At 46.7% G+C, this 26,228-nt stretch overlaps 12 protein-coding genes across 12 annotated transcripts; 6 read left to right on the top strand and 6 right to left on the bottom strand.

Annotated features, from left to right (window-relative positions):
- Nucleotides 1-193: 193 nt before the first annotated feature.
- Nucleotides 194-2,024, top strand: F4812DRAFT_304602 (tRNA-guanine transglycosylase). Its single transcript, XM_047931259.1, has 2 exons — nt 194-623; nt 718-2,024. Exons 1-2 carry the CDS (start codon nt 401-403, stop codon nt 1,974-1,976), a joined length of 1,482 nt encoding a protein of 493 aa, XP_047792152.1. The 5' UTR covers nt 194-400; the 3' UTR covers nt 1,977-2,024.
- A 1,470-nt stretch (nt 2,025-3,494) lies between these two features.
- F4812DRAFT_457239 (alkaline phosphatase-like protein) lies at nt 3,495-5,727 on the top strand (the record flags this gene model as incomplete). Its single annotated transcript, XM_047937138.1, has 5 exons — nt 3,495-4,011; nt 4,061-4,179; nt 4,246-4,334; nt 4,398-4,476; nt 4,528-5,727. The coding sequence occupies 5 exons, from the start codon at nt 3,495-3,497 to the stop codon at nt 5,725-5,727; spliced, it is 2,004 nt and encodes a 667-aa protein (XP_047792151.1).
- A 570-nt stretch (nt 5,728-6,297) lies between these two features.
- Nucleotides 6,298-6,721, bottom strand: F4812DRAFT_457238 (uncharacterized protein; the record flags this gene model as incomplete). Its single annotated transcript, XM_047937137.1, has 2 exons — nt 6,298-6,390; nt 6,461-6,721. 2 exons carry the CDS (start codon nt 6,719-6,721, stop codon nt 6,298-6,300), a joined length of 354 nt encoding a protein of 117 aa, XP_047792150.1.
- A 1,119-nt stretch (nt 6,722-7,840) lies between these two features.
- Nucleotides 7,841-9,385, top strand: F4812DRAFT_420500 (uncharacterized protein). The gene is made up of 4 exons (XM_047933457.1): nt 7,841-8,459; nt 8,525-8,697; nt 8,745-8,793; nt 8,884-9,385. Exons 1-4 carry the CDS (start codon nt 8,043-8,045, stop codon nt 9,286-9,288), a joined length of 1,044 nt encoding a protein of 347 aa, XP_047792149.1. The 5' UTR covers nt 7,841-8,042; the 3' UTR covers nt 9,289-9,385.
- Nucleotides 9,386-9,632: 247 nt separating this feature from the next.
- On the top strand, nt 9,633-11,781 carry F4812DRAFT_420499 (putative immune-responsive protein). Its single transcript, XM_047933456.1, has 2 exons — nt 9,633-11,603; nt 11,673-11,781. The coding sequence occupies exon 1, from the start codon at nt 9,881-9,883 to the stop codon at nt 11,360-11,362; it is 1,482 nt and encodes a 493-aa protein (XP_047792148.1). The 5' UTR covers nt 9,633-9,880; the 3' UTR covers nt 11,363-11,603; nt 11,673-11,781.
- On the bottom strand, nt 11,419-12,751 carry F4812DRAFT_469891 (uncharacterized protein; the record flags this gene model as incomplete). The annotated part of the gene is made up of 4 exons (XM_047938919.1): nt 11,419-11,600; nt 11,670-12,194; nt 12,270-12,532; nt 12,582-12,751. 4 exons carry the CDS (start codon nt 12,749-12,751, stop codon nt 11,476-11,478), a joined length of 1,083 nt encoding a protein of 360 aa, XP_047792147.1. The 3' UTR covers nt 11,419-11,475.
- A 324-nt stretch (nt 12,752-13,075) lies between these two features.
- F4812DRAFT_469885 (aconitase family protein) lies at nt 13,076-16,102 on the bottom strand (the record flags this gene model as incomplete). Its single annotated transcript, XM_047938918.1, has 9 exons — nt 13,076-13,549; nt 13,625-13,802; nt 13,851-14,182; nt 14,235-14,775; nt 14,830-15,189; nt 15,250-15,432; nt 15,492-15,694; nt 15,753-15,950; nt 16,024-16,102. The coding sequence occupies 9 exons, from the start codon at nt 16,100-16,102 to the stop codon at nt 13,200-13,202; spliced, it is 2,424 nt and encodes an 807-aa protein (XP_047792146.1). The 3' UTR covers nt 13,076-13,199.
- Nucleotides 16,103-16,184: 82 nt separating this feature from the next.
- F4812DRAFT_420491 (putative carboxyphosphonoenolpyruvate mutase) lies at nt 16,185-17,684 on the top strand. The gene is made up of 3 exons (XM_047933455.1): nt 16,185-16,743; nt 16,812-16,956; nt 17,010-17,684. The coding sequence occupies exons 1-3, from the start codon at nt 16,603-16,605 to the stop codon at nt 17,633-17,635; spliced, it is 912 nt and encodes a 303-aa protein (XP_047792145.1). The 5' UTR covers nt 16,185-16,602; the 3' UTR covers nt 17,636-17,684.
- Nucleotides 17,685-17,754: 70 nt separating this feature from the next.
- Nucleotides 17,755-19,608, bottom strand: F4812DRAFT_304505 (uncharacterized protein). The gene is made up of 2 exons (XM_047931258.1): nt 18,392-19,608; nt 17,755-18,317 (listed from the first exon to the last, which is right to left on the bottom strand). Exons 1-2 carry the CDS (start codon nt 19,367-19,369, stop codon nt 17,874-17,876), a joined length of 1,422 nt encoding a protein of 473 aa, XP_047792144.1. The 5' UTR covers nt 19,370-19,608; the 3' UTR covers nt 17,755-17,873.
- Nucleotides 19,609-19,848: 240 nt separating this feature from the next.
- F4812DRAFT_450249 (phosphoglycerate mutase-like protein) lies at nt 19,849-20,877 on the bottom strand (the record flags this gene model as incomplete). The annotated part of the gene is made up of 2 exons (XM_047936071.1): nt 19,849-20,442; nt 20,509-20,877. The coding sequence occupies 2 exons, from the start codon at nt 20,875-20,877 to the stop codon at nt 19,849-19,851; spliced, it is 963 nt and encodes a 320-aa protein (XP_047792143.1).
- Nucleotides 20,878-22,544: 1,667 nt separating this feature from the next.
- F4812DRAFT_304463 (uncharacterized protein) lies at nt 22,545-24,273 on the top strand. Its single transcript, XM_047931256.1, has 7 exons — nt 22,545-22,991; nt 23,043-23,130; nt 23,199-23,295; nt 23,354-23,487; nt 23,548-23,616; nt 23,680-24,083; nt 24,143-24,273. Exons 1-7 carry the CDS (start codon nt 22,739-22,741, stop codon nt 24,181-24,183), a joined length of 1,086 nt encoding a protein of 361 aa, XP_047792142.1. The 5' UTR covers nt 22,545-22,738; the 3' UTR covers nt 24,184-24,273.
- A 446-nt stretch (nt 24,274-24,719) lies between these two features.
- F4812DRAFT_304490 (uncharacterized protein) lies at nt 24,720-25,278 on the bottom strand. The gene is made up of 2 exons (XM_047931257.1): nt 25,036-25,278; nt 24,720-24,979 (listed from the first exon to the last, which is right to left on the bottom strand). The coding sequence occupies exons 1-2, from the start codon at nt 25,160-25,162 to the stop codon at nt 24,921-24,923; spliced, it is 186 nt and encodes a 61-aa protein (XP_047792141.1). The 5' UTR covers nt 25,163-25,278; the 3' UTR covers nt 24,720-24,920.
- Nucleotides 25,279-26,228: the final 950 nt, after the last annotated feature.

Raw genomic sequence — 26,228 nt, 5'->3', positions numbered from 1 at the left:
AGTGCGGGCCGTACGAATCGTACTTCTCCAAGCAAATCCAATCGGAATGTGATGTCCACTCTGCTCTCTGCTTTCTCCAAAAGTTCTAGGCTGTTATCGATATAGTACCTACATGTACCTAGGTACCTTACATGGAATACGTGCATTTACAAGGATGCCTTTTTTGCATTTTCTTTTTTAGCTTTTTCACTTTGTCAACGCCGAGGTGTATATACATCATTTGTCTCGATGCCTTACGGGGAATTCAGCTTATGAGTCGAAAATTTCGATTAAAAATAGGCCACGCTAAATAAATTCTAGAATACCTAGACGATATAGATTAATGATCTATTTTATAACTTATATTAGCGCTCCTATATGAACAATCAACTCCAAAGTCTTCACCAGTTACTACCACAAAATGGCCGAGTCATCCTCGGAGAACGTTATGTTTAACATACTGAAGACAATAGCCGTGGAGGGCGGAGTGCCCAGAGCAGGTCGCCTAGCCCTCCCGAAGCGAAATCCAATTGACACGCCCAATTATATTGGTCTTTCATCACGAGGATCAATACCGCATATGACACCAGATGTCATCTCTAAGCACGTCGAGCTCAACGGCTCATATATGGCCTTGGAAGATTGTGAGTCCGCCTAGCTACGGTATATATATTATAATATATTATATAATATTGTATATCACCAAAATATTTCCCACCGGGTTAACCTTTTGCCTAGTTGTAGAAAGATCCCAAAAGAGAACTCAACCTGCCATCTTTAACATAGATGTTGATGGTAAAAATGTTCTACATGCGTATACTGCCACACCTACACCACTGGTCACAGTTCTCGGTGCTCGACGGCATCCAGCAGTAGTTGCACCTATGGGTAATGGGAGGGACTATGTCTCAATTTACACGTCGACTGGTTTTCAAAAACTGAAAAACAGAGAGTTTCATCAAGCTATCGAAAGGCTGCAGCCAGATATCGCGATACCCCTTGCAGATCTGACGTTTGGCAATGCTCATATTAGGACTAAGCTCCCAAACCAGAAAAGACAGCTCCGAATGGTAGAGAGAACAGAAGACTGGTTATCCGAGTTCATAAAATTGAGAAACGCTGATGACAAGACCGAGACCGCTAAGCCCTCATTATTTGCCCCGTTGTTACCGGTGGCTTACCCGACGCAATGGGAATATATAAACCGCATATCTCAAGACTACGTGGAACATCTCTCTGGGCTCGCGGTTCATGACGCAGATATTCTCCCAGACCTCGCGAACCACGAGCCCGTTGGCTCGCTGCCCCGTCTTTCCATGGATTTCATCGCGTCGCCACAAGAGATTCTTCGGCAAGTTCGCCTAGGAATAGATGTATTTACGATAACATTTCTTAACGCAGCTTCGGATGCTGGAATCGCTCTTACCTTCTCATTCCCACCACCGCCAGAGACTGAAGGCATAAATCCTTTAGGAATAGATATGTGGTCACGGGATCATCAAGTGTCATTGAAACCGCTCTTAAAGGGTTGCGAATGCTACACCTGCACCAAGCATCACCGCGCTTATCTCCAACATCTCCTGAACGCCAAGGAAATGCTTGGATGGACACTTCTTCAGATCCATAACCACCATGTCCTGTCTGATTTTTTCAAGGGTATCCGAGCTGCGATAATTGCAGAACCATCGACGTTTGAGCGCGATTGTGACGCATTTTCCAATAGCTACGAATCTGTGCTTCCTAAGGGTACGGGAGAGAGGCCTCGAGCCCGAGGATACCATTTCAAGACTGAAGGAGGTCAGTCATCGAGAATTAACCCTCCAGCCTGGGAGAAGTACGGTGAAGGTGGGACTGAAGATTCGACTCTCGCTGGAGAAATAGCAGGACTCGCCGTAACAGGAGCCATTGCAGAGGGTGGTGAAACCCCTCTTGTTCCTGACACTGAGACTGATGCCAACGAATTAGATAGAAGAGGGTTCGCTGAAATTGACAAGTGAACCTTAGCAACTTTTATAAGTGGTGAAAGTGCTGACTTTAAGTTCTTGCTGAACGTGGTGATAGGCTACACGCCGTGACCATTCATTCATGGCTGGCTACGAGCATGGTTTAAGCATGTAGCCGCTTATCCAACATAGCCGGTCTAGAATCAACTGAACATAGGTAGCTTCATTTTTGAATGCATAGCTACCAGCCGGTTCTGAGGACATAAGGTGTGAGACAATCCGGTCGCCGAAGTTACTTTTCGACAGCCTCCACTTCGTCGACATCGAAATTACAAGGATTAGCTCCCAAGAACTTGAAAACAAGATATATATCTGCATGTAATCAACCTCTATCCTTATTGATTTTTTTTATTGAAGTATCGGTTCGGTAAAGTCATCTTACTGCAGGTAAAACAACAAATGGCAAGTCCCAGAAATTGGAGAATACCACATCGCAGTGAAGCTACTATGTCTTCCTAAAAACTTACTGGTGAACACCAGTCGTCTTGTTCCTGTATTAAGGGCAGAACTGGAAGAAGTTCGATTACGTCTAAAATATAAATCGGTGAAAATTACTTAGTATAGGAGGCAGATTTTATATATTTTGATCCTATTCACATAATACACGCAAAATTCGCACGTGTCTCCATCCGTGATCGGGACAGCCCCAGATGCTTTGTGCGCAGCGGGAAATATTAGCCAAGTCGGCCAAGCCAACTTGTATTGGTATCCTGGTCTTGAAAGAAGCCAATCATAGTAGGCAATTTAACCCACGTTTTCAACCCCCTTGTTTCCTCCAGATGCGTCCCCACATCGAACTTTGATATCTACTATGTAGCATATCAGAAAAGCTACTTACTATCTATGATCATTGCTCATTCGCTCCCCGTCAAGCCTAAGGAGATATTTTGCTTCTCTTACGCCTAGTATGTAGTAACGAAAGAGATCAGCTGGCAATATATGCTATTGATAAAAGATATGCATTACTACTGCATATCCTGCTGGCTAACCAAATCAAAGCCTCCTATTCAGCTCATCTAAACATCATAGAAATTTATGAGAGCGACTACCTTGAAATATCTAGAGACTAGGAACCAACAGCAAACTTTTACCCACTAAGTTAACATGCCTAGACGATCTACCTACCTTGACGCAGGAACCAGCTTACTACTCGAGCACGTGCGATGAATTACCTCTATGATTCCTGCGCGGTCAAACGCTTCGACAGTAGCACCACCGCTATCATCTACTATCAAAAATTTCCGGGACATAAATAACCAATTATGATCAGGTCTCCTCCATTGCCAAGATTTTACCACTCGATTCTCAGCTTTCAGGAATAGCCTAGGCCTCGACTACCTTCCCATGCTGGATCAGTGGCACCATAGATCTTTCGACGGGCCAAGCTCATGGCATAGTTACACTGCATAATCATAGCAAGCTAAGTTCGTATATAATGGAGCTTCCCAGATCTCCTGGATTTTATGTTTTTGTTGCCCTGTACCTTCAGCTTGCCAATAATCCAGAGCTACTATGGGTGGACTGGCCTTACTTGCTGCGGCGGCAGTAGCCGTTTCTGCTGTCACCGCCCAGACGTTCCAGCGACTCGGCGCTTGCCCGGATCTGGGCTGCGTTCTACCGCCCGATCAATCAGACTTCCTACCGGGTCAATACTTTGACCTTCGTCTTGAAGTACACGCCCCAGTTAACGGGTCAGAAGCCTTCAACAATGGCGAACCGGACGAGAACTTCTCCGTCACCATCACCAAGGAAGGCGGCGAGTCTAAGAGCATCGCCGAGTTCTTCGATGTTGCCGAACCCGAGCTTGAGAAGTGGGACTTCCACTGGTACGAGGATCTCTTCGCCAAGGACGCGCATGCGCCGTCTATAGTCAATGTCGCGTCCAAGATCTACCGGAAGCTGGCCATCTACGAGCCGGGGAACTACGTCGTCACGCTGAAATATTATGACGGCCAGACGACGACAGCTAACTGGGTTGTGCGACCCCTGGCTACTCAGAAGAAGGCCAAGAATGTCATTCTGTTCATTGGTATAGTCATCGGAACTACGAAAAGGGGTTCGATGCTGACAATAGATAGGTGATGGTATGACCACCAACATGATCACTGCTGCGCGCCTACTTGGGCACAAGAGTATCAACGGAAAGTACCAGTCTTTACTGCAAATGGATCAATTCCCTGTCGTGGGACACCAAATGGTATAATATAAGCCAACTCAAATATTAAAATCAATGACCCTCCCACAAACTAATAGTTATCATTAGACCCATTCGATTGATAGTTTCATCACCGACAGTGCTAACTCGGCGTCTGCTCTCTATACCGGACATAAGAGTACTGTCAATGCTATGGGGTAGGTCACAGGGTGGAATTCCGAATATGTTGTTAAGTTAGATGCTGATTGCTTCTTCTCTAGTGTCTATGTAGACTCATCTGCAGATTTCTTTGATGACCCGAAAGTTGAGACCATCGTTGAGCTATTGAAGCGTACTTGGGTAATTAGTCACAAGCTGTTCATTTGAATTATCGTACTAATCAGTTACTAGGACTCGGCTTGGGGTGCCGTCTCGACTGCGGCGATCTCTGATGCGACGCCTATCGCCCTCACTGGCCACAGCCGTTCGCGATATGCTTATGGTTCCCTTGTCGATCAAGGATTGAATTCTGTCACCAACTATTCCTGGACGAACCAGGGTGGTCCCGACGTTTGGTTTGGCGGAGGTGCTGAGCAATTCTACCCGAATTCTGACAGTTATGAAGGCAAAGACTATTATGAAGCATTCGCTAAGGCTGGCTATGAAATCAGCTTGAACAAGACGTCGCTATTAGAACTTGGCAACAACAGCAAGGCTCTTGGAATCTTCTGCCAATCTCATTTCCCTGTCTGGCTAGACCGTAACGTCTTCACGGAGAATTTAGAAAGCTTCAAGAATGACCCCCTAGGCTCGGATAGCCCAGCTCTTGATCTCCCCGGTCTGAAGGAGATGACTCTGAAAGCCATCGATATTCTACACACGCGTGGTGGTGATAAGGGGTTCTTCCTTATGTCCGAGGGCGCATCCATTGACAAGCAGATGCACGCTCTCGATTATGACCGTGCCCTCGGCGATCTCCTCGAGCTTGACGACACAGTGCGCGCGACCATTGACCACCTCAAAGCAATCGGCGAGCTTGAGAACACGCTTGTCATCGTCACTGCCGATCACGGTCACGGTTTCGATGTTTTCGGAGGTGTCGATACGAAATACCTCTCCGCTCAGGACAACGACCGTGACAAGCGTCGCGCCGTCGGCATTTATGAACAGTCTGGTCTTTCGCAGTACACTGTTCCCGTGGAGGGTGTCTCGTACGGTACCGGGCCCAACTTCCCCGTAAACTGGGATCCGCGGTACAGTCTAGCTGCAGGCCTCAGCGCCAACCCCGACCACCGCGAGGACTACCGCGTGCACAAGAAACCGCGCAAGGTTGTCAGCAACACCCCGGGTTTCAGCAAGAACGATCTATTCGTAGATGCCAAGGACAGCCCTGACGGGTTCGTCGTCAACGGTACGCTGCCTGTCTCTGAGTCAGCGGGCGTGCACTCACTCACCGACGTGGCTGTGTTCGCGATGGGACCTTGCCAAGAGACCTTCGGCGGCGTGTACGGTAACATTGATATCTTCTACAAGGTCGCGAACTGCTTAGGTCTGGCACGGCCGGATAACAAGCCTCCTGCTAACCCTGGAAGCGGATGCAGAAAGCATTAGGGTCAATAGGAGCGTGTAGGTACTTAGGAGTTACGGTGTGATGTTTAAAAGGACGGCGTGTGAGCGACGACTAGAAGAAGGGCATTGTAGTAAGACGCTGAAAGGTTCATATATATAATATAATGATAATGCGAATACCGATTTTGATGGATCAAGTCATAATTGGGGAAAGTAGTATGCTGCGCCTAGCGATCATCGTTGGCTCAAGTCATGGATAGGTAAGTCTGTCATGACGGACGACTGACGTGATAATGCTAACCCAATACAGGTACTATAAGCTTATCACAACACAGGGAGAAAAGGATATTCTTGTGAGATTCTACAATTGTTATTAGAGATCGAATACCTTAAAGCCTATCTGCTTGGTAAAGGTAGGTAGGAGGTAGGTAAACAATAGACCGTACTGTTGTGTCTTATCACAGGAATATTCAATCGGCTGCTTCTCCCCTTGGAATGAATAACCGAACTATAAGACAATTAGGTACCTATACTATCTGCCTACCTAGACAGGTATGTTTCATAAGAGGAAGTTATGAGACTTTTTTTTTTCCCTCGAAGATTTCAGTCTCTTCAAACCCGCTTCGCGTTCTCATTCAGATCAGCAATTGATTGCACATTAGCAGCCGTTGAGCCTTTTCCGGGGGGTTCTCTGAGGGCACGGGCCTAACTCAGCAGTTAGGAATCATCTCCATTTCCATTACCTCTCGGAGACGGCTTATAACGAAGATCTCACCTCTGCTTTCTGGACTTGCGCCGCATCCTCCTTCGTTATCTGGTCTGTGGGCTTGCGGGCGATGTCGCCCGCCTTGGCGAAGAAGTTCTGTTGTCTGTCGTGTTCGCTCTGGGCCACGGACGCCGGTCCGCCCTTAATTGGCCCGAAGCCGGTGATGTCCGTTTCGGCGGCCGCGATCTGCGACGCCTCCGCCTGCGTGATCGGCGGGCCTTCTACGGCACGCTGGTGCAGTTCTTCCTTTGGTGGTAGCTCGCCTTCCATTTCTAATAGATTCGAGTATAATCTTAAGAACTATTAGTATTCAATAAATTGGTTGTCTGGATGAAATGTTTTTTTTTCCTACCTAGATAACCTAAAGTTATTGAATTGCAAATCTTAGTACCACGCCGTAGGAGTTTAGAAGAACCCTTTATAATTAAGACGATGTCTATGATCTCATACCGACGCCGTTCCGTTCCCCGGCCGTGATTTGCGGGTCGTTGCCGTAATAGGTACGTAGTAATGCTGTCCATTGTGCCAATTGACCCATCAAATTTGAGAGCATCATAATTCTCCAGAGTAATAAGTAGGAGGTTAGCACTCACGTATTACTTCTATTTAGTTACGACTTTCTAAAGTCGTTGATATTTGATGATTATCATAGGTTTCTATGCTCTCACTATGCTCCTATCAGGTATGGTTTAATATGTCTAGGTGATGGTTGTCATGTAGAGAGTGAGCATCGGGATCGTACATAGTCTAACCTCCCTTGAGGAAGCTGGCTAGCCCAACTCTACCCAGTCTATCCCTATATACTCACATATCCCTGACAGCTCCCGATTCAATGATAATTTATCTTATGCTCTTATGGTAAGATTAGATGATGGACGACTTTTGAATTTGGTGTTCTATCCATCGTGAATGAACACAAGGTCTCTCGAGGTGGCTCATCAAAAGTTTCATTGGGTGCCAGGACACGCTATGGGAGTTGGATCTTGGTGTTTCGGGTACTACACCCTCAGACTTTACAACCCTCAGACTTGACAACCAACACTACAGCCTTTTACTAAAAAGGCGACAAACTTCTCACAGTATGAAGTGCTGACACATTTACAAAATCCACTTAAAGTAAATTATAGTTGATAGGTACCTAGAGTAATGCTTAGGAAGCATGCCTTGTTACCTATCTCAATCTAGACAGCTTTCAATATATCCAGGATCAAAATATAGCGCCCTTCAACTTCGGCAGTTGTAGATGCTCTTATAAGGTACCTGGGTACCTAAGGTATATTATCCGGCTCTCTAGGTTCCAGACCTTCTTGGAAGACGATAAGCGGATCAATATTATTACAATTTGCCAACCTCACCTACATGTGAGATAGGATCTGCATCAAAACCTGAGGAAATGAGGCTAATTATCCTGGAGCCGGATTTTGGCCGAATGGGTGGCGGTAAGATCTTATATTGAAGATAATGTGTTGGATTTTAAATAAGTTGTTGGTGCATTCAAGCGCTTACTTCAACATCTGAATGCTGTTTCGAAGTCACCAGAACTGACTACGCAGTTCCTCCGTATACAGACGCAAGTTAGCTTCAAAGCAAGATGAAGTGGCTCTCAATCCTACTTCAGGCTGGGCTTTCCCATGCCGCCCTTCGATTCGGTTGTTCGACCGTATCTATCCAACGATTAGATCCGCTTGTTGAACCTGGTGCTATCCCATCAGCTCATGTACATCAGATCGTCGGTGGAAATGCCTTTAACGCGACTATGACAGGGGACATTGGGGAGCAGGGAAGCTGTACAACATGCGCTTACACTGAGGACTTTTCCAATTACTGGACCGCGGTGTTATACTTCAGGCATGAGAATGGCTCTTACAAGCGTGTACCGCAGTACCCAAATGCCCAATTGGGTACCGAGGGTCGTGATGCCCCTGATATCAAGGGAGGCATGACGATATACTATACCCAGAAGGACTTCGACGGTAATGGCGACAAGTATATTACCGCATTCCAGCCCGTAAGTTGCGATCAGGTCTTCGAGACTGAGTATCACGAGGATCCTTTTAACTAACACATGCATAGGGTTTCCGAATGACAGTCGGGAGTCCCACGACAAACACCCTCGAGGCTGCGAAGGCCAACAAAGGTCTTCGATATACTTGCCTGCAAACGATATTGACTCGAGGCTACGAAACTCCAGACTTCCCAAAGAAACCATGCCCCGCTGGTATAATGGCAATCCACCACTTCCCATCGTAAGTCTCGCTATCCCGGTACAGGTGCTTGTAATAACAATGATTAGATGTTGGGATGGCAAGAACCTCGACAGTCCCGACCATCAGTCTCACATGGTATATATAAACCATTCCATTTCAATCCACGAGACTTCTTGCCTAAGCGCGTCGCCAAACACGGTTGAATACAGGGCTGACTTTTTGCAGTATAATACTAATCCAGGGGCTTTCCTAGAAGCGGGTCCATGTCCCGCTTCCCACCCGGTCCGTATGCCTCAGCTCGCGTACGAAACCATGTGGAACACGACGCAGTTCGATGACATGTGGCCGAAAGACGGGTCGCAGCCTTTTGTATGGTCGTATTCAGATAGCCTAGGCTACGGAACGCATGCCGACTACGTGTTTGGATGGAAAGGGGATTCCCTGCAGCGTGCCATGAACGACTCCTGCATGTTCCACGCGTGTGGTAGCCCCGGAGCGCAAGGTATACTGAAGACGCAGACGGTCGCCGAGATGAACAAATGCGCGGTTCAGAACACGGTCACGGAGGATACTGAGGGTTGGCTTTCTGAGCTTCCGGGACAGAAGATGCCGATGAAGTTCACAGCGTGATGTTCAGCAGGACTTCGGATAGGATAGGATAGCTACCAGAATGCTATCGCTGACACTATCGTTTCAATTCAAGTGCTCTTGTCTTTACGCCAACGCATATTATTATCGTTTTCGCTCGATTGATATAGTAGCCAAAGCTGATTCTTCCCATTTCTCTGTTAACATGGTTCCAAGTCTAGCCCTAGCTGCTGTCGTGCCTTGCCGATGTTGGCCGATGTGAAGCTTTATTTCGCCGAGCTTTGCCGACCGGCCACGCCGGGGATGATGTCAAAAACCGTGGGACAGTAGGCGCATCCAAAATGGTCGGCATAGATCGCTTAGACTTAATAATCATAAATGACCTTCGCTTATAGAACTTGCGGTAACTATATCACGTCGTTCAAGTTATCTCGCCGAATGTTGGCTTTTCGGCTGATCGCCCGGGTCCAACGGCGTAAGCCTTAAACTCCTTTGCCGCTCCGGCTCCGATACTTCCAAAAATATTGAAGTGTACAGTCCTATTCATATGCAAACCAAATGGCCTTTATTGTCACTTGCCTGACCTGCCGATATATTCCTCTTTAGTTAAGGCCTAATATTAGCGCATAACAACATGGCTTCCTCGCCTCGTCAAACTCCAATGGACCCAGAAAGGCCGACAGGGAGATTATGCACTTGGGTGGAAAGCCTTAAGTATCATGATATCCCGGAAGATATTATTACAAGAGCAAAATATCTCATTCTAGACGGACTAGCGTGCTGCCTGGTCGGCGCACACTTACCATCGTCCGAGAAAGCCGCCGCCGCCGCCCTAGACCTAGAAGTTGCGGACGGAAGTGCAATCGTCTTCGGCTGGGAACGCAAGGTCGGACCGCTTTCTGCTGCGCTGCTTAATGACACCTTTATACAAGGCTTCGAGTTGGATGATTGGCACCGCGATGCTCCTATTCACTCTAACTCCGTGCTGCTGCCCGCCCTATTCGCAGCAGCGGAACACTACGGCCGTGGCACCGGAGACACTCCCGCTTTGCATTACTCTGGTAGAGACCTACTGCTTGCCTATGTCACGGGCTGCGAGGTAGGCCCGCGCGTTGGGTTGGGCGTCTGGGGTGCTCACGTTCTTTCGAAGGGTTGGCATTCAGGCGCTATTTTTGGTCCCTCCGCTGCTGCTGCTGCGGTAGCAAAGCTTTTTGGTCTCTCAGCAGCCGCTATAGAAGACGCATTGGGGATAGCATGTACGCAAGCAGGCGGCCTGATGTCTGCTCAATTCGAAAGCGAAGTGAAGCGGATGCAGCACGCGTTTGCTTCGAGGAACGGGCTTCTCGCGGCCGTGCTTGCTAAGGGCGGCTATGTGGGAATTAAGAAAGTCTATGAGCGGGAATATGGTGGCTTTCTGGCTATGGTTAGCGCTGGAAATGGCATGCAACCACAATTCAAACCCGAGGAAGTGTCGAAAGACTTAGGGGTAAAATGTGAGATCGAGAGCATAATGGTAAAGCCGTATGCTTCGATGGCTGGGACGCATTGCACCATTGACTGTATAGCTGCGCTGCGTACGTTATACCCAGAAAAGACACGGGATCTTTCCAACTTCGAGAGCATTCGTATTGAGATGAGCGAACCCGCATATCATCACGGGGGTTGGAAGGCTGTGCGACCGCTGACCTCAACGGGTGCGCAGATGAGCAATGCATATATTGGTGCTGTTTATCTGGTTGACGAGGAAGTGACGCCAAGACAGTTCCGCAACGATAAGCTCGACAGAGACGAGGTGTGGCGACTAGTCGATATTACGACTTGCGAGTGCAACCCGGACTATTCCAAGTCACCGAAAGACAAAGCTAGGACGAAGGTTACCGTCGCGTTTAAGGATGGATCAGCACCGTTAAGCCATGAGAAAGGGGCTCCGAGAGGTGTCCAGCCGCCACTTAGCAATGAAGAGGTGCTGAACAAATGGCGTCTCGTGACTAAAGGTATCATTGACGAGGAAAGAAGAACTAAGATTGAGCAGATTGCGCTCGCGCTGGACGAGTGTGATGACATCTCTGCCATTAGTAAACTCATGACAGGCCGTACAGTTAATCCTTTGGCGTAGCCCCGGGAATGACTGGCTACCTCACAGGTAATTCCATAGGTACCTAAGTTAAAGATCATATTATCCACCATAGTCCATACGTATGAGATGAAAAGTTGTTTATCGTTACCAGTCTAGACTTGATCTAGAAAATCAAAGTTGACAGCCCAGTCATAGTCGGGAAAGGGCTCATCTACTGGCATCATGTCCATGTTACCAGCGACGGGACCAGCGGGAAACGGAGTCGCTTGCGCTACTGCTAGTTACCTGTTAGCATAAAATGCTATCACTGTGCATGTCTGTCTACGTTGATTAACTCGGTACGAACCAGGAGCAATGCGGTTTTGTTCTGGATAAGGGCTAGTCTGCCCGTTAAACTCAACACGCCACCACCAGAAACTGTCAAAGACAACACTCATAGATAACCGGCTCCGAATGCGCGTACTTAAGCTGTCGACACGCCCATCCTGCTGGCGGTACATATTCTTACTCGTCCACATCTGCCCGAGAATGATGACACCTCGTGCGCCAAGATCATTGCTCTGGAGAGATATCCTCTGGCACAGGTAAATTGCAGAAAAATAAGCTTTTTCTCCAGAGGTCGAGTTGACATGACGCACGAGCTCACTTTTCTGGATTTTGAGAATCGAGATGGCGGCCAGGAGTATCGTCTTATGGATGAATTCTAGACACGCTCTTGCGAACCCGGTAGATTCGTCCTCGGAAGTCAACGACTCAATAAGCTTGCAAGAGATAGTATAGAGCTTGATTAAACTATCATGGTCCGGGTTCGGCCAATCTAGGAAGTGATACGCTAGTAGATGGATGCGGTAGCAATATAGGTATATCGTGTCTAGCAATATTAGTAGGGATAGGAGGTAGGCAAGGGGCTAATTCAACTCTGAATCAATCCTGGTGATATACCTACTTAGAGTGGATCTGATATCTGCTATCATTTCTTGAAGCTGTGCGTCATAGAGGCCGATAAAGGGGTGTAGTTCAGATGGAGAATCAGATCCAGTTATCGGGATTAGCCTCACCAAAGACGAAGTTGCCGTCATAAGAATGTTGTGCAGTCGTTGGTGAGACACGAGATCATCTGAAAACTTCGAAGAGATCTCTCTCTCCAAGGATTTTGTCTGGGAAGAGTCTATAAGGACTAATGGCAGGATACCCTGTCGCAAGCTCGTGCTAATATCCATTAGCCCATCAGCCAAACGAATACTGCTGTTTCACTTACATGTGGTATGTGATGAGACATTTGATCCACAGCTGGGCTCTAGAGGTTCTGGAAGAATGGTCGGCATCGGAAGGCAAGACGGTACGAGCGAAGTCTTGGCCAGTACCTACAACATGAAGTCCAATCTGCATAGCCAAGTGCAGGGCAGTGCCACTCAACACATGGGTCATGTCTTTATACATGGAGCTTGTCGGGACAGACCAGTGGCATTACTGATATGGTCGGTAAGTTAGCGGTTAGTGCGTGCTCTATTGCGGCCCAAGCTTCGCACTGGGGTGGCAAGAAAGGGTTGTTGGATAATGCAACTGGGTATAGGTTGTCGAGCAAGTGACCATATGTCATTGATACCCAAGGTAATCTTATATTTCATATGTTCTAGGTTAGGTATATCTTGTATTCTAATAGCGGGCAACAAATTTGGAAGCGTAATAGTGGCAAGTAACAGTGACCTTTAGGGGAAGCAAATCGGTCACCCCACGCTGTAAATCTAGAAGTTTTATTTCCCGCCTCGGCTCCGACGATTTCTCTTGTCGCCAAATGTACTGTACGTCCACGACCATGGAAATACAAATTCAGCCAAGTATATTATATCATCGCGCCGATGTCGACAACATACATCTACCACTGTAGCACGCCAGTTACTTCTTTATGCCCTGGACTATGTCTCCTGGAACCAGCAACGTCAGAGCACAGTGCTTCGAATAGCTGCTTACCAAATTTCTGGAATGCTGGCGTAATTCCGCCCAAGTTCATGAGTTGCTTCACCATTGGACTCAGCTGAAATGGGAACCCCTTGTCACTAATATAAAGCATGTTCTCATCGAGATCGATGCTTATTTCAACATCATCCTGTGCGAGACTGTGGAAGTCATCGTCGCTTATAGTTATACCAAGAAGCCCTAGACTGGGTTGGTTGCGGCTGTAAATAAACGCAAAGGACCGTGCTATCACGCATTTCACCCCGCATCCTAGAATTCAACTTAGCGGACCCCGTACTCGGTCTGAAGAAGGGTAGCAAAAGAAAACAACTTTAGATTAGGTACCTATTAATGCAGAGACTGCCTGCTGGCGGGATGATCCACAGCCAAAAGCTTTGCCAGCGACTACGATATCATAGCCCTCATTGACCCTTCGACGGAAATCTGGATTCGTGAACTCGAGACAGTGCGCGCCAAGCGCTTCGTCTGTTTTGGACTCTACCAAGAACTGGGCCGGGGCCAGCTTGAATTCGCGTCAGTAAAAATCTTGAGGACAGGGAAAGATACCCACAGCATCTGTATCGATGAAGTCTCCCAGTTTCTGGATTTTACCTCTTATCTTGTTTCCATGCATCTTCTTTGCAGCCTCTGTATTGTTGTCTACTTGGCCATCGTTGTTAGGCGCTATGTCGTTTGATCCTGATTCACGCGAATGGTCGACTGAAGCCGGCTCGACATAATCCAGCGAAGTCGCTGTTGATATCACACGTAACGAGCCCCGCCCCTTAAGCGCGTCAAATCTTGCTGGGTCTATGGTATTTAGTAGAGCCTGAGGGTTTGTGATGGCCATTTCGAAGGATGATGCTGCTACTGTCGCAGCAGATGCTAGATTTCCGATGGAGCCTGACTTCGTTAGGCGAGTATTTACAATAATAAGGGGGTAGCAGGAGCTGACCTTTACCCATCCTGTTCTCAAAATTGCGGTTTTGAGAGGATAGCCATACTTCACCAGGGCCTGCCTGATCTGCAGACATACCAACACAATAACTACATCCAGGAACGCCTACTTCGAATCCGGCCGTTCTGTAAATATCTGCCAAGCCACTCTTCTCAAGCCTATCTAATATCGGCTTCGATCCCGGAACGACTTTTCTCTTGCCATGTGGCACGGGTATTTTGCCCGCCTTCAGACCCTGCTCCAAGATCAGCGCACCCGTGATAATATCCTCCTCAGCTGTAGTGCATGCGCCGATAAAGCAGCCATCCAGCTTCTGGCCTTGGACTTCCGACACGGGGACAACATCATCTGGGCAGGGATACTTCGCGACGAAAGGCTGCACTCTCGATAAGTCGACGGTAGCTGTGTCAGCGTATCTAGCATCGCGGTCGGGTCTCATGAAGTAAGATGAGTTTCTATGCCGTGCGATCTTCCTCGAGTCGATGAATGACTTGGTAATATCGTCAGTTTCGAAGATGCCACTGATGCCCCCAAACTCCTAGGCAACATTAGCGAATACTCATTTCAATATTCAACTAGCCCTGCTCCTTACGGTAGTCATGTTCGCAATGGCGAAGCGAGCATCCGGGGATAGGTAGTTTAACCCTGGTCCAGTGTATTCTACCACTCTGTCCGCAGCCACAGTGTTTCTTTTCAGTTGCTGTAAAACATAGAGTATTACATCCTTTCCACCGATGCCCTGGGGCGGCTCTCCTACAAACCGAATTTGAACAATTTCCGGTACCTTGAACCAGATTTCGCCAGTGACAAGAGCCATTGTTACATCAGCAGCGCCCAGCCCGATAGCTAGACTCCCTACCGCACCGGCGGAGCAAGTATGTGAGTCGGAGCCTATAACGAGCATCCCGGGCTGCGCACGCTCTCGAAAGAACTCGGTGTGCATGATAGTGTACTAGCAATGCATTAGCAGTGTTCACTATGATACCAGTATTGCCTTGAATCATATGCCTACATTCATCCCTTGGTATTCCGTCATCTTAAAGACTCTTCTAGCTCTTTCGGACGCTTCAATGAGGGGCTTGATTCTGGGATGGGTGTTGACCCTAGGGTCAACCACATGGTCACCGGCAAGCCAAAACCGATCGTTCCGAAATATGCCTGGGGATCCTAGCTGATTGTATGTCGCTTCCATACTCTAATATCTCACCGTTAGATCGTATTATCTATAATGTAACTATCGGCAGGTAGACTTACACCCCACGATGCTTCTGACGCCATAATCCAATCAACCGAAACGCGGATGGTATCTCCTACGCTCACGAACCCTTTTGAGTCCACGTCGTGCATAGCGAAAATCTTCTCAGTCAAGTTCATCGGAGGTCGGTCTGCTAGTCTGACCCTGATGATTCTACTGCCGAGACTTCTCTCTCGATCAGCGGAGTTTAACGATTCGAGCCCTAATTCTCTTCAGTTCACTTATCGTAATACAAAGGCTTATAATCGTTGTTTACTTACAAGCCGCGATCAATAGCAATACTTCAGTTGCTACATTTTCGACTATTGGCGTGTCGAGAGTAAGACCCAAGCCACCATGGTTTGGCGACGTCAGACAAATACCGGCCACGTGTTGCAAGACCTCACATTCACGCTGGTATCCGGCACTTCGTACTTCAAGCGCTAAATTCCCCAAGTCTCGTATGAATTTGATTGAAGCTACCGGGTATATGCTTCGTCAGCTCAGATTTCGTCCACAAGTACTGATACATGTAACGCCAGCATCACGTACCTTGAGACTCGGTGTCTTTCCATATGTAGACGTTCCGTGATGTGCGAAGCAACTCATCAATCTGGTTGGAAACTTCCATAGCGAAGAATACCCGCCCTGGGATAGATATAACTCCTTGCATACAGCAGAAAAGACCAATTTTCGAACCCAGTCGTGTCCTGAAGTAAATAGTCAGGCTGCTACTTATAGGGGTGCTCGAAATAGGTCGACTTGTCTACTACGTAAAGTTTCGCTTATCATCTCCGTAAAGAAAAAGCCGTTTCGGTTACATGTTAGCAAGGTTTTAATCTTAGATAGATGTGCTGTTAGCCGATGATCGCGAAGGTATGCGGGTTAGTACCACGGAACCCGTGTCGGTGAAAGTCGGCAAGATATCGGGCAGCTCGGCGAACCACGTAACCACATCTTGACGGGCATCTCAAGCGGATACAGACCTGCATATTCTTAGGCGCAGTAATCAGCAAACTTTTAATTGTTTGGCGGGTCGGAACCGTCGCGGCTTTGATTTGACTGATAAAGGGGTAAAGGGGTCCTACGTGCTCGAATTTCAAGATCTGATAATACAAGCTCTTCTTCGCAATGGCCGACACCTCGAAAACTCCAGTGGCAAGGCTACGCGCTGCTCTTTCAACGCCGGGGAATATTATCATCAGCCCGGGAGTATACGATGGTCTTACAGCGAGAATAGCGCTAAAAGCTGGGTTTGACTGCCTGTATATGGTGAGACTGGGCGGAACGCTTTAGCCAGATTCTTATGGTACTCAGATATACACTAACACTTTAAACAGACAGGGGCGGGGACAACAATGTCTCGACTCGGTATGCCGGATTTGGGCATAGCTACTTTGAATGATATGAGAGATAATGCAGCCATGATAGCTTCGCTTGACACATCTATTCCACTGGTAGCCGATGCCGACACCGGTTTTGGTGGTATATCGATTTCAGCACCTATATGCTATGAATACGGCTAATGTCATAAGCAGGTCCCCTGATGGTCGGGAGAACCGTGTCGCAGTATATGAGAGCCGGCGTCGCCGCTCTTCATCTCGAGGATCAGGTGCAATCTAAACGATGTGGACATTTGATGAATAAGGAACTTGCTTCTGAAGACGAATTTCTCTCTCGCATCCGAGCGGCTGTCCAAGCACGCGAAAAAGAGAAAGGCGACATAGTCATCATCGCTGGAACGGATGCTCTAGAGACGTTGGGCTATGATGCGGCTAGAGACCGGTTGAGAAAGGCTCTTGATATAGGGGCAGATGTAGCTTTCCTTGAGGGTATCAAGACCAAAGATCAGGGTAGGAAGATCTGCGAGGGCATGGCTCCGACGCCGTGCCTCTACAACTGTGTCCCAGGTGGTGTTTCCCCCGTCTTGTCGGTACAGGAAGCGCAGCATCTGGGCTACCGGATGATAATACTTCCCGCCTTTGCTCTGGGACCTGTTTATGAAGCAGTGGAGGAGGCAGCTAGGTTCTTAAGGGATACTGGTATCTCCGCCGAATCTAAGACCAAAGCAAGTCCTAAAGATGTATTTACTGTATGCGGGTTGGCGGAGTGCATTGCCTTTGATTTAGCAGCTGGTGGCATGTCATTTTCCAAGGGGGTTTGATAATGTCCCAGCATGCCACAATCTCGCACCGGGGTTAAACAAAGAGAGCATAGATCTCACAAGGTATTACCGCCATCATTCAATTTCAGTGGTACGCCTATTATGCTATTCATGACAAGGGCGTAAATAAAACTCAAGCATCAGTTTCCCAATTTTTCAAGATTCCCAGAGCACAACCAGAGAAATCAATACTCGTGTCCTTCGCCTTAGATGAACATCACCACGTGTCTAGTGTCAACTAAAAAAGACCCGTAAAGTTCGTTCTGGTCCTGGATTTCACCTCTTCATTTGGATCTACCAAGAGGGTGTTTCCGAAGGTGCCTTCAGATAAACCATAATATGGATTCATCTCTATATCGCTATCCTCCGTCTTCCTTTTCCTCCATCTGAGTATATTGTACTCATTTAGTATATACCAGAGAGCGAATATGATGAGCGTTGTAGGTATTGTAAGGGCCCAATACACCCAGAAGTTGCTTGTAATTACTTGCGGTTGGTCCCAAGCAAGTGTAGGTTGGTCGAAGAGCGCAGCGAAGAATGTCGCAGGAAGGAACGCCATAGTCATAATGGCAATCACTTTCATGTCGGAGCTATCCTTCTTGGTTGCTTCCGCAAGCTTCTTGCTAGCTTCCGCCAGTCGATGACCCGTTACGGCGTCTTGGCGGCGGATCAGAGCTGCTATCTAGAGAGATGTGAAGTTAACAACGAAGTCGCTTTCAAAAATAATACGCCGAATGACTTGAAGATAGCTCATACCACATTGGATTGTGCTTTGGCTCGTTCATCCATAACGCGACCAGATTGTTTGATTGTCTTGATACGTAGCTTTAGCAGCCCTACAGCCGAGCTGAACGACGTAGTGCAATGATCGAAGTTTTTCAATGACTCTGCATCATCTCTGCCGTACCATTCTTCCCATGTTTTCTTATCCTGCAGAGACTCGATAATAGTCTGTGTGATTTCCACGCTCTTAAAAAGGTTAGCAAACAAGCCTATTATCTTCGCGATATTCCTTGATGCGGTCATGAGTTTTTCCAGGTCGAAGCCCTTCTGGGGTTTGCCCTTTACCCATAATCCGTGACCAGTGTCTTCCTCGATGTCGCCGATCGTGTACCCCTCATCAACGATAAGCTTGTCAAAATAGAAGACAAAATCCGTAAGGCATAGGCAGGCAAGGGAGAGGGGATGATATAAATGCGCGACCCGGAGCCCTGGTAGGTAGAATTCCCCATGCCTGTTTTTCAGACTAGACCGTTTTTTATAATCACTCCGCGCCGCGAGCATAGCACGTGTCTCCAGAGTGACCGGATCGAAGGTCCATGCAAGCATATAGAGGTAGTCTTTGATCATGAAGTTGTATTGATTGTCACTTGCCACATGATACCAGCCTGATCTCGAGGAAACGATGTAAGCCAGCAAGGCATCATCTAGTCGCAGGTAATTACAAAGCTGATCACGTTGAATTGGATCCTTGCTGATAGGTTTCCACTTAAAATCTGGAAAGAATATTAAACTTAGACTTGGCGTTGGCGGAGTAGATTGAGGGAATAATTGGTCGTTGCGAATTTTATCAAACAGAGCGGCTTCGTGGATGTTCTCGGTAGAGAACTCTAGATGTGCATCCGCGTCTGGGTGAGACGGCGGGTGGGCGCGTAAGAGGCAAATCTCTGTTGGTGAGGTATCTCCAATGCTACCATCCACAGACAAACGCGAAATCTCTCGTAGAATTTCCATTGATGTAGATGTAACAATAATAATTATACCGTACCTCCAAGAATAAGTGCCTGGTAAAAAGAACGGAAAACACTAAGCAAATTCTAACAATTCCTTTACGAAAACATCGATTAATATACCAAGAAAAAACGACAGGAGAAAGTAGGTAGGTTTAGGTAAAGAAATTTCATTCAGAGCCTCTCATACAAATGAAGAAATTCTATTGATACAGCGCATCCATAGCGCATTGAAACCCTTCCTGCATTTGGGGGCTATTTCTCAAAGCAGTGAGCGGCATGTTGCAGCCGCCCACCCTGGGTAAGATATAGGGGTATGGTCCAATCGAATAAGAGGGGTCTCGGAAACAACCCTTGACGATTCGAACAAAGAAATGGGGCTATGCATAAGCCGACGCTATTATTTTGAAGCAATTTGAGATATGACCAAGATTTTTCACGGGTTGCCAGGTCGCGCGCGGCTGAATATTCACGCCAGGTTGATCAAACAGCTGAAGCCCTTGCAGCTTTTTCTGCCTTAACGAATAACGCCACAATTGTCCCCTCATTCATCATGAATTTGGGATACCCGATTACCGACAGAAGCGCCGTAATGGTATAGGAATGAGTTGTGAGTGAGATAATAGGAGAATTGTCGTGCGCGAAAATGTCGTCAAGGAGTTGCTGTGTCCTGTTTATGTGCTGCTCAAGCGATTCCGACGTATTAGCTTTCCAACTCATGTCCTCTTCCGAAAAGCCACCTTCAATAATGTAATTGGGGTAGTTTTGCTTTATCCGTGATCGCGAACCTCGTTTATCGCACGTATGATCTGTGATCCGTTCCCTGAGATTTTCCTTTACTATGGGCTCAAGGCGTCTTCCATGCCTAGTCATGACGGGCTCATAGACAAGCTTTGTTGTCTCAAGGCATCGCGTAAGGGGACTAGTATAAATAGTATCGGGAAGAGGTAGAGAATCTTTCTGAGCCTCCTCTAACCATAACTTGGAGAGTTCCTTCGCTTCTGCGATTCCTTCATCCACAAGTTGAGCATCAACCCATACTACCTTGCCATCTCCTTCCTTATGAGACCAATAATTCTGATATAGTTAGTCTCTCTTGAGCAACTAGAATATATGGGTAATAAAAAATAAATATTTTCTTACTTTCCAGTTTAATGACTTCCCATCCACTATCTCGAGCTTTCCGGCCTCTTCAGAATGCTTCAGCTCGTCCATTTTGACATTGTGAATTCCTCGCCCATGTCTTATTACATACATCAGCTTGTATGATATACCGTCATCTATATGCTGCTGATTAAGATGTCGGATGTACTTCTCGAATTGAGCCCACTGAGCACGCCCCTTATCATCTTCCAAATAACCCCCTAAACCATCATAACTTCGTGATAAGATCCCCAGGGCAGGTCGAGTCGAAAGTTTATCATCCGGTCCATTTACGATTTGTGCGTAATTTTCAAAGAAGTCCGGGACAAATGAGAATTTATAAACCCCGCTGGTGAGTTCGTTTCCCATACTACCTTTTTCTTGTGGTGCTGACTTGGAAATAAGATAGTTATGCTCATGCAAAGCCTCATCGTTCGGAATTCCTTTCCCTAAAGCCTTTTCTCCGCGCGGATGTGTAAATCTCCGCATAAGACGTTTCATTGAAGAACTACTACGATGGATTGAAAGTGAACTTAATTATGAGTTATGTAGTCTACACACGACAGGTAGTTGTATTAGGACAGATCCATGTATTTCCTCTGCTCCCCTTAGGTTAGGTACCAACAGCAGTAAGTACACTCGTCAAAGAGATCCTATTGCGGGGCACTACCTAAGGTGGCTGAGCCTAATGTGGTATAACTGTAGCACAACTTTCGTTATTTTGTCCAATAAAAATGAGTTAAACAATCCACCAGTTGAGTGACTTGTTGTGGCTGTGCACAAGGTCACGATTCCAATATTCATGGAATTGGTGTAAGTTCCAGTGAGCTGTCCGTGATACGTGTTAAACAGGCAGGTACGTAGACTCTCCAAGTTGAGATATAGCGGGTCTAGTCATGGATAATTGAGAGGAAAAGTAGAAAAATACCTCCAATCTTATCCATACCAGGTATGTTAGCCATCTTCTAATAAGGCGTTCTTTAGTTATCTAAGGTATGCCAGTCAAACTGTCACCTGGTCCAAATTGGATTATTTGTTGCTTCTACCTATAACCACATGGAGAATCATCTAGATTCAGCTCCGGATTCAGCCCTGGCGAAAAACACAAACTTGGATCCCTATCGTGTTCTAGGCCTCGCTATTGGGCTTCTCTTTTTTAGCAAACTTTCGGTGTTTGCTTAGTATTTCTCACATTTTCATGCCAGTCTCATGGATTTACTACCTAGAACTTAGATATTAGATTCTCTCATATCTCCATATGTTGGAATTGGAGGGCTTACTTGAATACCTTTATGCCCGGGGTATAGTTGGACATATAATCGTCTTATATATGGTTCTGCATCACTCTGACCAACAGGAAAGACTAAGACACCGCACATTTCCTACTGAGATGCTGAGACAGTCTGGGTTTTTTACACATTACCTTCCTTTCTACTATGTCAACTCAAGGTCTGTCAGGAAAAACAAAGTTCCCATTTTGGACTACTACAGCGGCTGCAGCCTGACTTTTGCGCCAACATACATCATCTAATTGGTTAACGCCTCATTTAAGGACTGCTAGTACAATTACCGGCAACCATAAGAGCCAATAATAGACCTCCTCATCTATATTGGAGTTCCCCTAAAGATATCTATCTTCTACATGGAAAATTCATCCTCATGACGGGTTGGTGCCCAAAGCCTTCCCTTATTTTCATGTTCATGGTGAGAAATGACGTGTGATTGCATAAATTCTCATTTCATCTTATATCGGCGAGTTGTTCAATTCACCTTGCCTATTGTTCCGTGATATTGATAGAATCTTCGTGATTTGGAATCGAAGATGTTTTGATTATAGGTTTGAGATACATAAGCCATCCGTAATGCTATCACCGGTAAAAGGGGAGCCCTAGACGATTTCCTTTGTCCGGAATGCTGAAAATGTCTCAGTCCTTTTACCCGGTGCGGGCCTATCAGAATTGTGCTACATATTAGCCCGAGAATATTAGCCTCTCAGCGTGTGCAGCGTACGGGGACAATAGCATACCGTGACTTTTCTGGGAATTCGATAAGTTGGGTACCATCCATGTTAATATTAATAGGACACGATGCTTCGGCAGTTAATAAACAAGAGCTGAGTTTTCACCATGAGTTCGAATTTATATATGTCTCATTATGCCCAACCTAGAATCACATCTGGACATGTTCCGATCATCACCAACGAAATTTGTGGTATCAAAGTTTTGCCAAAATGTTTTGGACTACTCTCCTCGGCCTCGCCGCCTTCGCCGAAGCGGCACCTCAGTTCGGCGGTGGTTTCGGTGGCACTACTATGCTCCGATTTGGATGCCCGAATGTTGTGATTGACCGACTGGACCCTCTCGTCAACCCCGGCTCAATCCCTTCTTCCCACGTCCACCAAATTGTAGGAGGAAACGGCTTCAATGCCTCCATGACAACTGGTGATGTCTCTGCTACTGCTGACTGCACCACCTGCCAGTTCAGTGAGTCATCCTATTAAAGTTCCCACAGGCTGTACGTTCTGACCTGTTTAGGCGAGGACTTTAGCAACTACTGGACAGCCAACCTTTACTTCAAGGCTCGCAATGGCACTTACAAGCGTGTTCCCCAACTTGGACATGCGTACGTACATAACCTAATCCCTAGTAGTTTCGAAGCCTTGAGCCCGGCAATTACTAACATCATATTAGCTTACAATTCAACGATCAATTCAGCACCCAGACCCAAGGTGGTATCCTTGTATACTATGTCTCGGCCCAGCCCGGTCAAATCACCGCCTTCAAGCCAGTAAGTAACGTCTAAGTAACGCTTAAGTTAGAGGGGCTTTGCTGATCTATCATTGTAGGGCTTCCGTATGCTCTCTGGTGATGCCATGGCGCGCTCCAGGCCCGACACTAAGCTAAAGAGGCAAAACTGCTTCCGTTGCTACACGGGACCTAACTACGGTGGTGACACCGGTGCCCCTTGCATGGATGACCGGTGAATACTGTCCTCTTCGCTTTTGTTTAGCAACCTAGGTTCTGACTTATCTCGTTGTAGCGTCGATTCCGAGAATCTCCCCAACAAAGTATGCGCAGGTGGTATTCGATCCAACATTCTTTTCCCCACGTAGGTCCCCCCGGCTCCCCCATTAACCAAATCTATCTCGCAAGGAGACTAATGGCTCCTTAGTTGCTGGGATGGCAAGAACCTAGACAGCCCTAACCACAAGGACCACGTTGCTTACCCTACAACCGGCCCGGCCAACTTCCTTAGCTTAGGAGGCTCATGCCCGTCCACTCACCCCATCCGCATCCCGCAACTCATGTACGAGGTTGTCTGGGACACCACTAAGTTTAACAACAAGAATGAATGGCCTGCCGACGGATCCCAACCATTCTACCTAAGCACAGGCGACAACACCGGATACGGCCAGCACGGTGACTACGTCTTCGGGTGGAAGGGCGACGCTCTCCAGAAGGCGATGGATACCTCCGGATGCATGGGTGCCCGATGTGCGAACCTCAAGACCCAGGCCATCGACTCGGCAAGGAAGTGCAGCGTGAAGAAGGTTGTCTCTGAAGACGAAGATGGCTGTAAGTCTTTTGTACCCTTGCCAAGTTTTGGAGATCGTCCTGCTAACACCCTCTAATAGGGCTGACTGAACTTCCCGGAATCAACATGCCCATGGTATGAAGAGCCCTCGGTCCTATACTCAACTTAGCGTGGCGTGTAAGAAGGCCCAGGGGCGATAAAGCGGCTATGAAATCCCGAACAGACTAGAACGATAGTAATATAGACTGCTTGTTTACATTGTGTCCTTTCCTCTTCAAGGTGATGTGATTAAGTCTATCAAGAAAGGGATACTTACCCAGTCAGAGTCTAGGATTCTGTCGAGCTAAGCGCCTACGCAAACGGGAAACACAGCTAGTTGCAATATGAAAAACATTAAATTCAAGTCTCAAGCAATGTTTATTCGGTCTGGCATTGAGGTTTTGGCTCATTGTATTTAACACACTAACTTTACTCATTGTTAGCTGCGATATGCGTATGGGTGGTTGTGGATCGCGCCACGACTTTCAGTTTTCTTCATTCGAAGTCAACTTCGTGCGATCACCCCAAACTGCTGGCCTATATGCCTATGTTGAGAGCTGAGTTGTGACAAAACCACCCCTATCCCTGCAATGACGAGTGTCTATATCCGTCTATGACATTCACCTTCTCCATTTGTGGATATCTCAAAAAAGTCCTCATAATGAGACTTATATATACCGGTACATCTGCTCGCCTGTAGCCTCGATGTTCTTATGTATTTGGGTATCAATAGTATATCATCTTCCTGCACTCAGCGCGGCGGGGGGGTTGACGAGCCGTATTCTCATGCATGAATAGGGGTCGATAGTTTGTAGAATCTCGTCGCTTGTGTTTCTGAACTACTTTTGCTTGACCATCCAGAGGATCCAGCCGCCGACTCCAAATATACAGGTGAATACTAAGTTATGGCACGTTAGCCCAAAATAAGATACAACAAGCCAAATAACTACGTACCCACGAGAAATGTTTCTATCGCTCTGTGGTCAACCTCCCTCTTCATGATGATGCTCATGTTACTCATTTCCCGGGTGATGAGCTGCGGCAGCTCTCGGGTAATAAGCTCAGTATTGATTGCGGGCATGATGTAAGAGAATGGGAGAGGTAACTTAGGTGATAATTATAAAATTGTTAAAATGAATGTAAACTTGTGAAATAAATACAAGTACGAGAATGGAATATGAGAAGTGAAGCTCAGCTTGACTCTTGCAAATACTACCATTCTATCAATTTCACTGGGTCTATGTCAATTTAAGTAAAATGATAATAATGAAAATTGATATGAGAACCCCCCCGGATCCTACAGGTCAGCTTCGACGAAGTCGTCGTCGCTCGGCTCATAATCAGTCGATCTTGGAGACATGCCTACCTATCTTAGGTCATAGCGTCAGATGGATCCGAAACAATACTAAGATAACCCCCTAGACGTCTCATTAGGAGTAATCGGCGGTGACTGAGTATGTCCCCTTATACATAACATATCTCACCAATTAAGTGTAAAATCTTGTATGATGTTGATGACTGCCGTAATATTGTAGTTTGGTAACATTGTGAACAGTTACTGTTTTTATTTTACTCCAGATTTATCGCCGCTTTTTTAACCTTGCGTAGATCTATGTAGTTAAAATGATTCCCAATGAAGTGGATCTACAGAAAATCGATCGTGCGATATGGCGCGAGGGGAATTACCCCTGAAACAGAGTTGTAACAGGGTTTATTGCAAATAATTGATATCTATCAAAACAACCAATAGTTTTACAGGATTTTCTTAATTGGTTTACTATTGTTTCTTTAAATGCAGCTTGGATAATAACTTTATCAGACTTGAGCCTCAATATGTGGTCCTTATTTTAGCATGAGGGGATAACATCCCTGAATCCCCCTTATCCTTGACATTCCTACCTTAGATTAGCTAGGTAAATATCGTTACGACACGCAATGTACCTCGCACGTCAGCATTATGATTCCCATTAGTTAATCCAAATCGGGTTTACAAACCCGCGGACCAAGTCTCGTCTGACCCCGACGTGATTGGTGGCTGATGCACCTTCAAGATCTCAGGTACATACCCCGTTGAATCGAGCCGGGCGAGTTCATCAAACTGTTCTAATAGAGGTATTTAACCCAAGTGGTGAGCGAATAGTCTGGCT

This window comes from Daldinia caldariorum (genome assembly GCF_022478825.1).
Source record: "Daldinia caldariorum strain CBS 122874 unplaced genomic scaffold F4812scaffold_4, whole genome shotgun sequence".
Taxonomy (NCBI): domain Eukaryota; kingdom Fungi; phylum Ascomycota; class Sordariomycetes; order Xylariales; family Hypoxylaceae; genus Daldinia; species Daldinia caldariorum.
The sequence above is the reverse complement of the archived record's forward strand: the minus strand, read 5'-3'. Positions and strand labels throughout refer to the sequence as shown.

Coding starts and splice junctions, on each gene's coding strand:
- F4812DRAFT_304602 (XM_047931259.1), top strand. CDS start 401: ATGGCCGAGTCATCCTCGGAGAACGTTATGTTTAACATACTGAAGACA. Junction 624..717: donor ATATATGGCCTTGGAAGATT/GTGAGTCCGCCT, acceptor CCTTTTGCCTAG/TTGTAGAAAGATCCCAAAAG.
- F4812DRAFT_420500 (XM_047933457.1), top strand. CDS start 8,043: ATGAAGTGGCTCTCAATCCTACTTCAGGCTGGGCTTTCCCATGCCGCC. Junction 8,460..8,524: donor ATATTACCGCATTCCAGCCC/GTAAGTTGCGAT, acceptor ACACATGCATAG/GGTTTCCGAATGACAGTCGG. Junction 8,794..8,883: donor CCGACCATCAGTCTCACATG/GTATATATAAAC, acceptor GACTTTTTGCAG/TATAATACTAATCCAGGGGC.
- F4812DRAFT_420499 (XM_047933456.1), top strand. CDS start 9,881: ATGGCTTCCTCGCCTCGTCAAACTCCAATGGACCCAGAAAGGCCGACA.
- F4812DRAFT_420491 (XM_047933455.1), top strand. CDS start 16,603: ATGGCCGACACCTCGAAAACTCCAGTGGCAAGGCTACGCGCTGCTCTT. Junction 16,744..16,811: donor GGTTTGACTGCCTGTATATG/GTGAGACTGGGC, acceptor CACTTTAAACAG/ACAGGGGCGGGGACAACAAT. Junction 16,957..17,009: donor TGCCGACACCGGTTTTGGTG/GTATATCGATTT, acceptor TGTCATAAGCAG/GTCCCCTGATGGTCGGGAGA.
- F4812DRAFT_304505 (XM_047931258.1), bottom strand. CDS start 19,369: ATGGAAATTCTACGAGAGATTTCGCGTTTGTCTGTGGATGGTAGCATT. Junction 18,318..18,391: donor CCAAAGCACAATCCAATGTG/GTATGAGCTATC, acceptor ACATCTCTCTAG/ATAGCAGCTCTGATCCGCCG.
- F4812DRAFT_304463 (XM_047931256.1), top strand. CDS start 22,739: ATGTTTTGGACTACTCTCCTCGGCCTCGCCGCCTTCGCCGAAGCGGCA. Junction 23,296..23,353: donor AAATCACCGCCTTCAAGCCA/GTAAGTAACGTC, acceptor CTATCATTGTAG/GGCTTCCGTATGCTCTCTGG. Junction 24,084..24,142: donor CTCTGAAGACGAAGATGGCT/GTAAGTCTTTTG, acceptor ACCCTCTAATAG/GGCTGACTGAACTTCCCGGA.
- F4812DRAFT_304490 (XM_047931257.1), bottom strand. CDS start 25,162: ATGCCCGCAATCAATACTGAGCTTATTACCCGAGAGCTGCCGCAGCTC. Junction 24,980..25,035: donor GATAGAAACATTTCTCGTGG/GTACGTAGTTAT, acceptor GCCATAACTTAG/TATTCACCTGTATATTTGGA.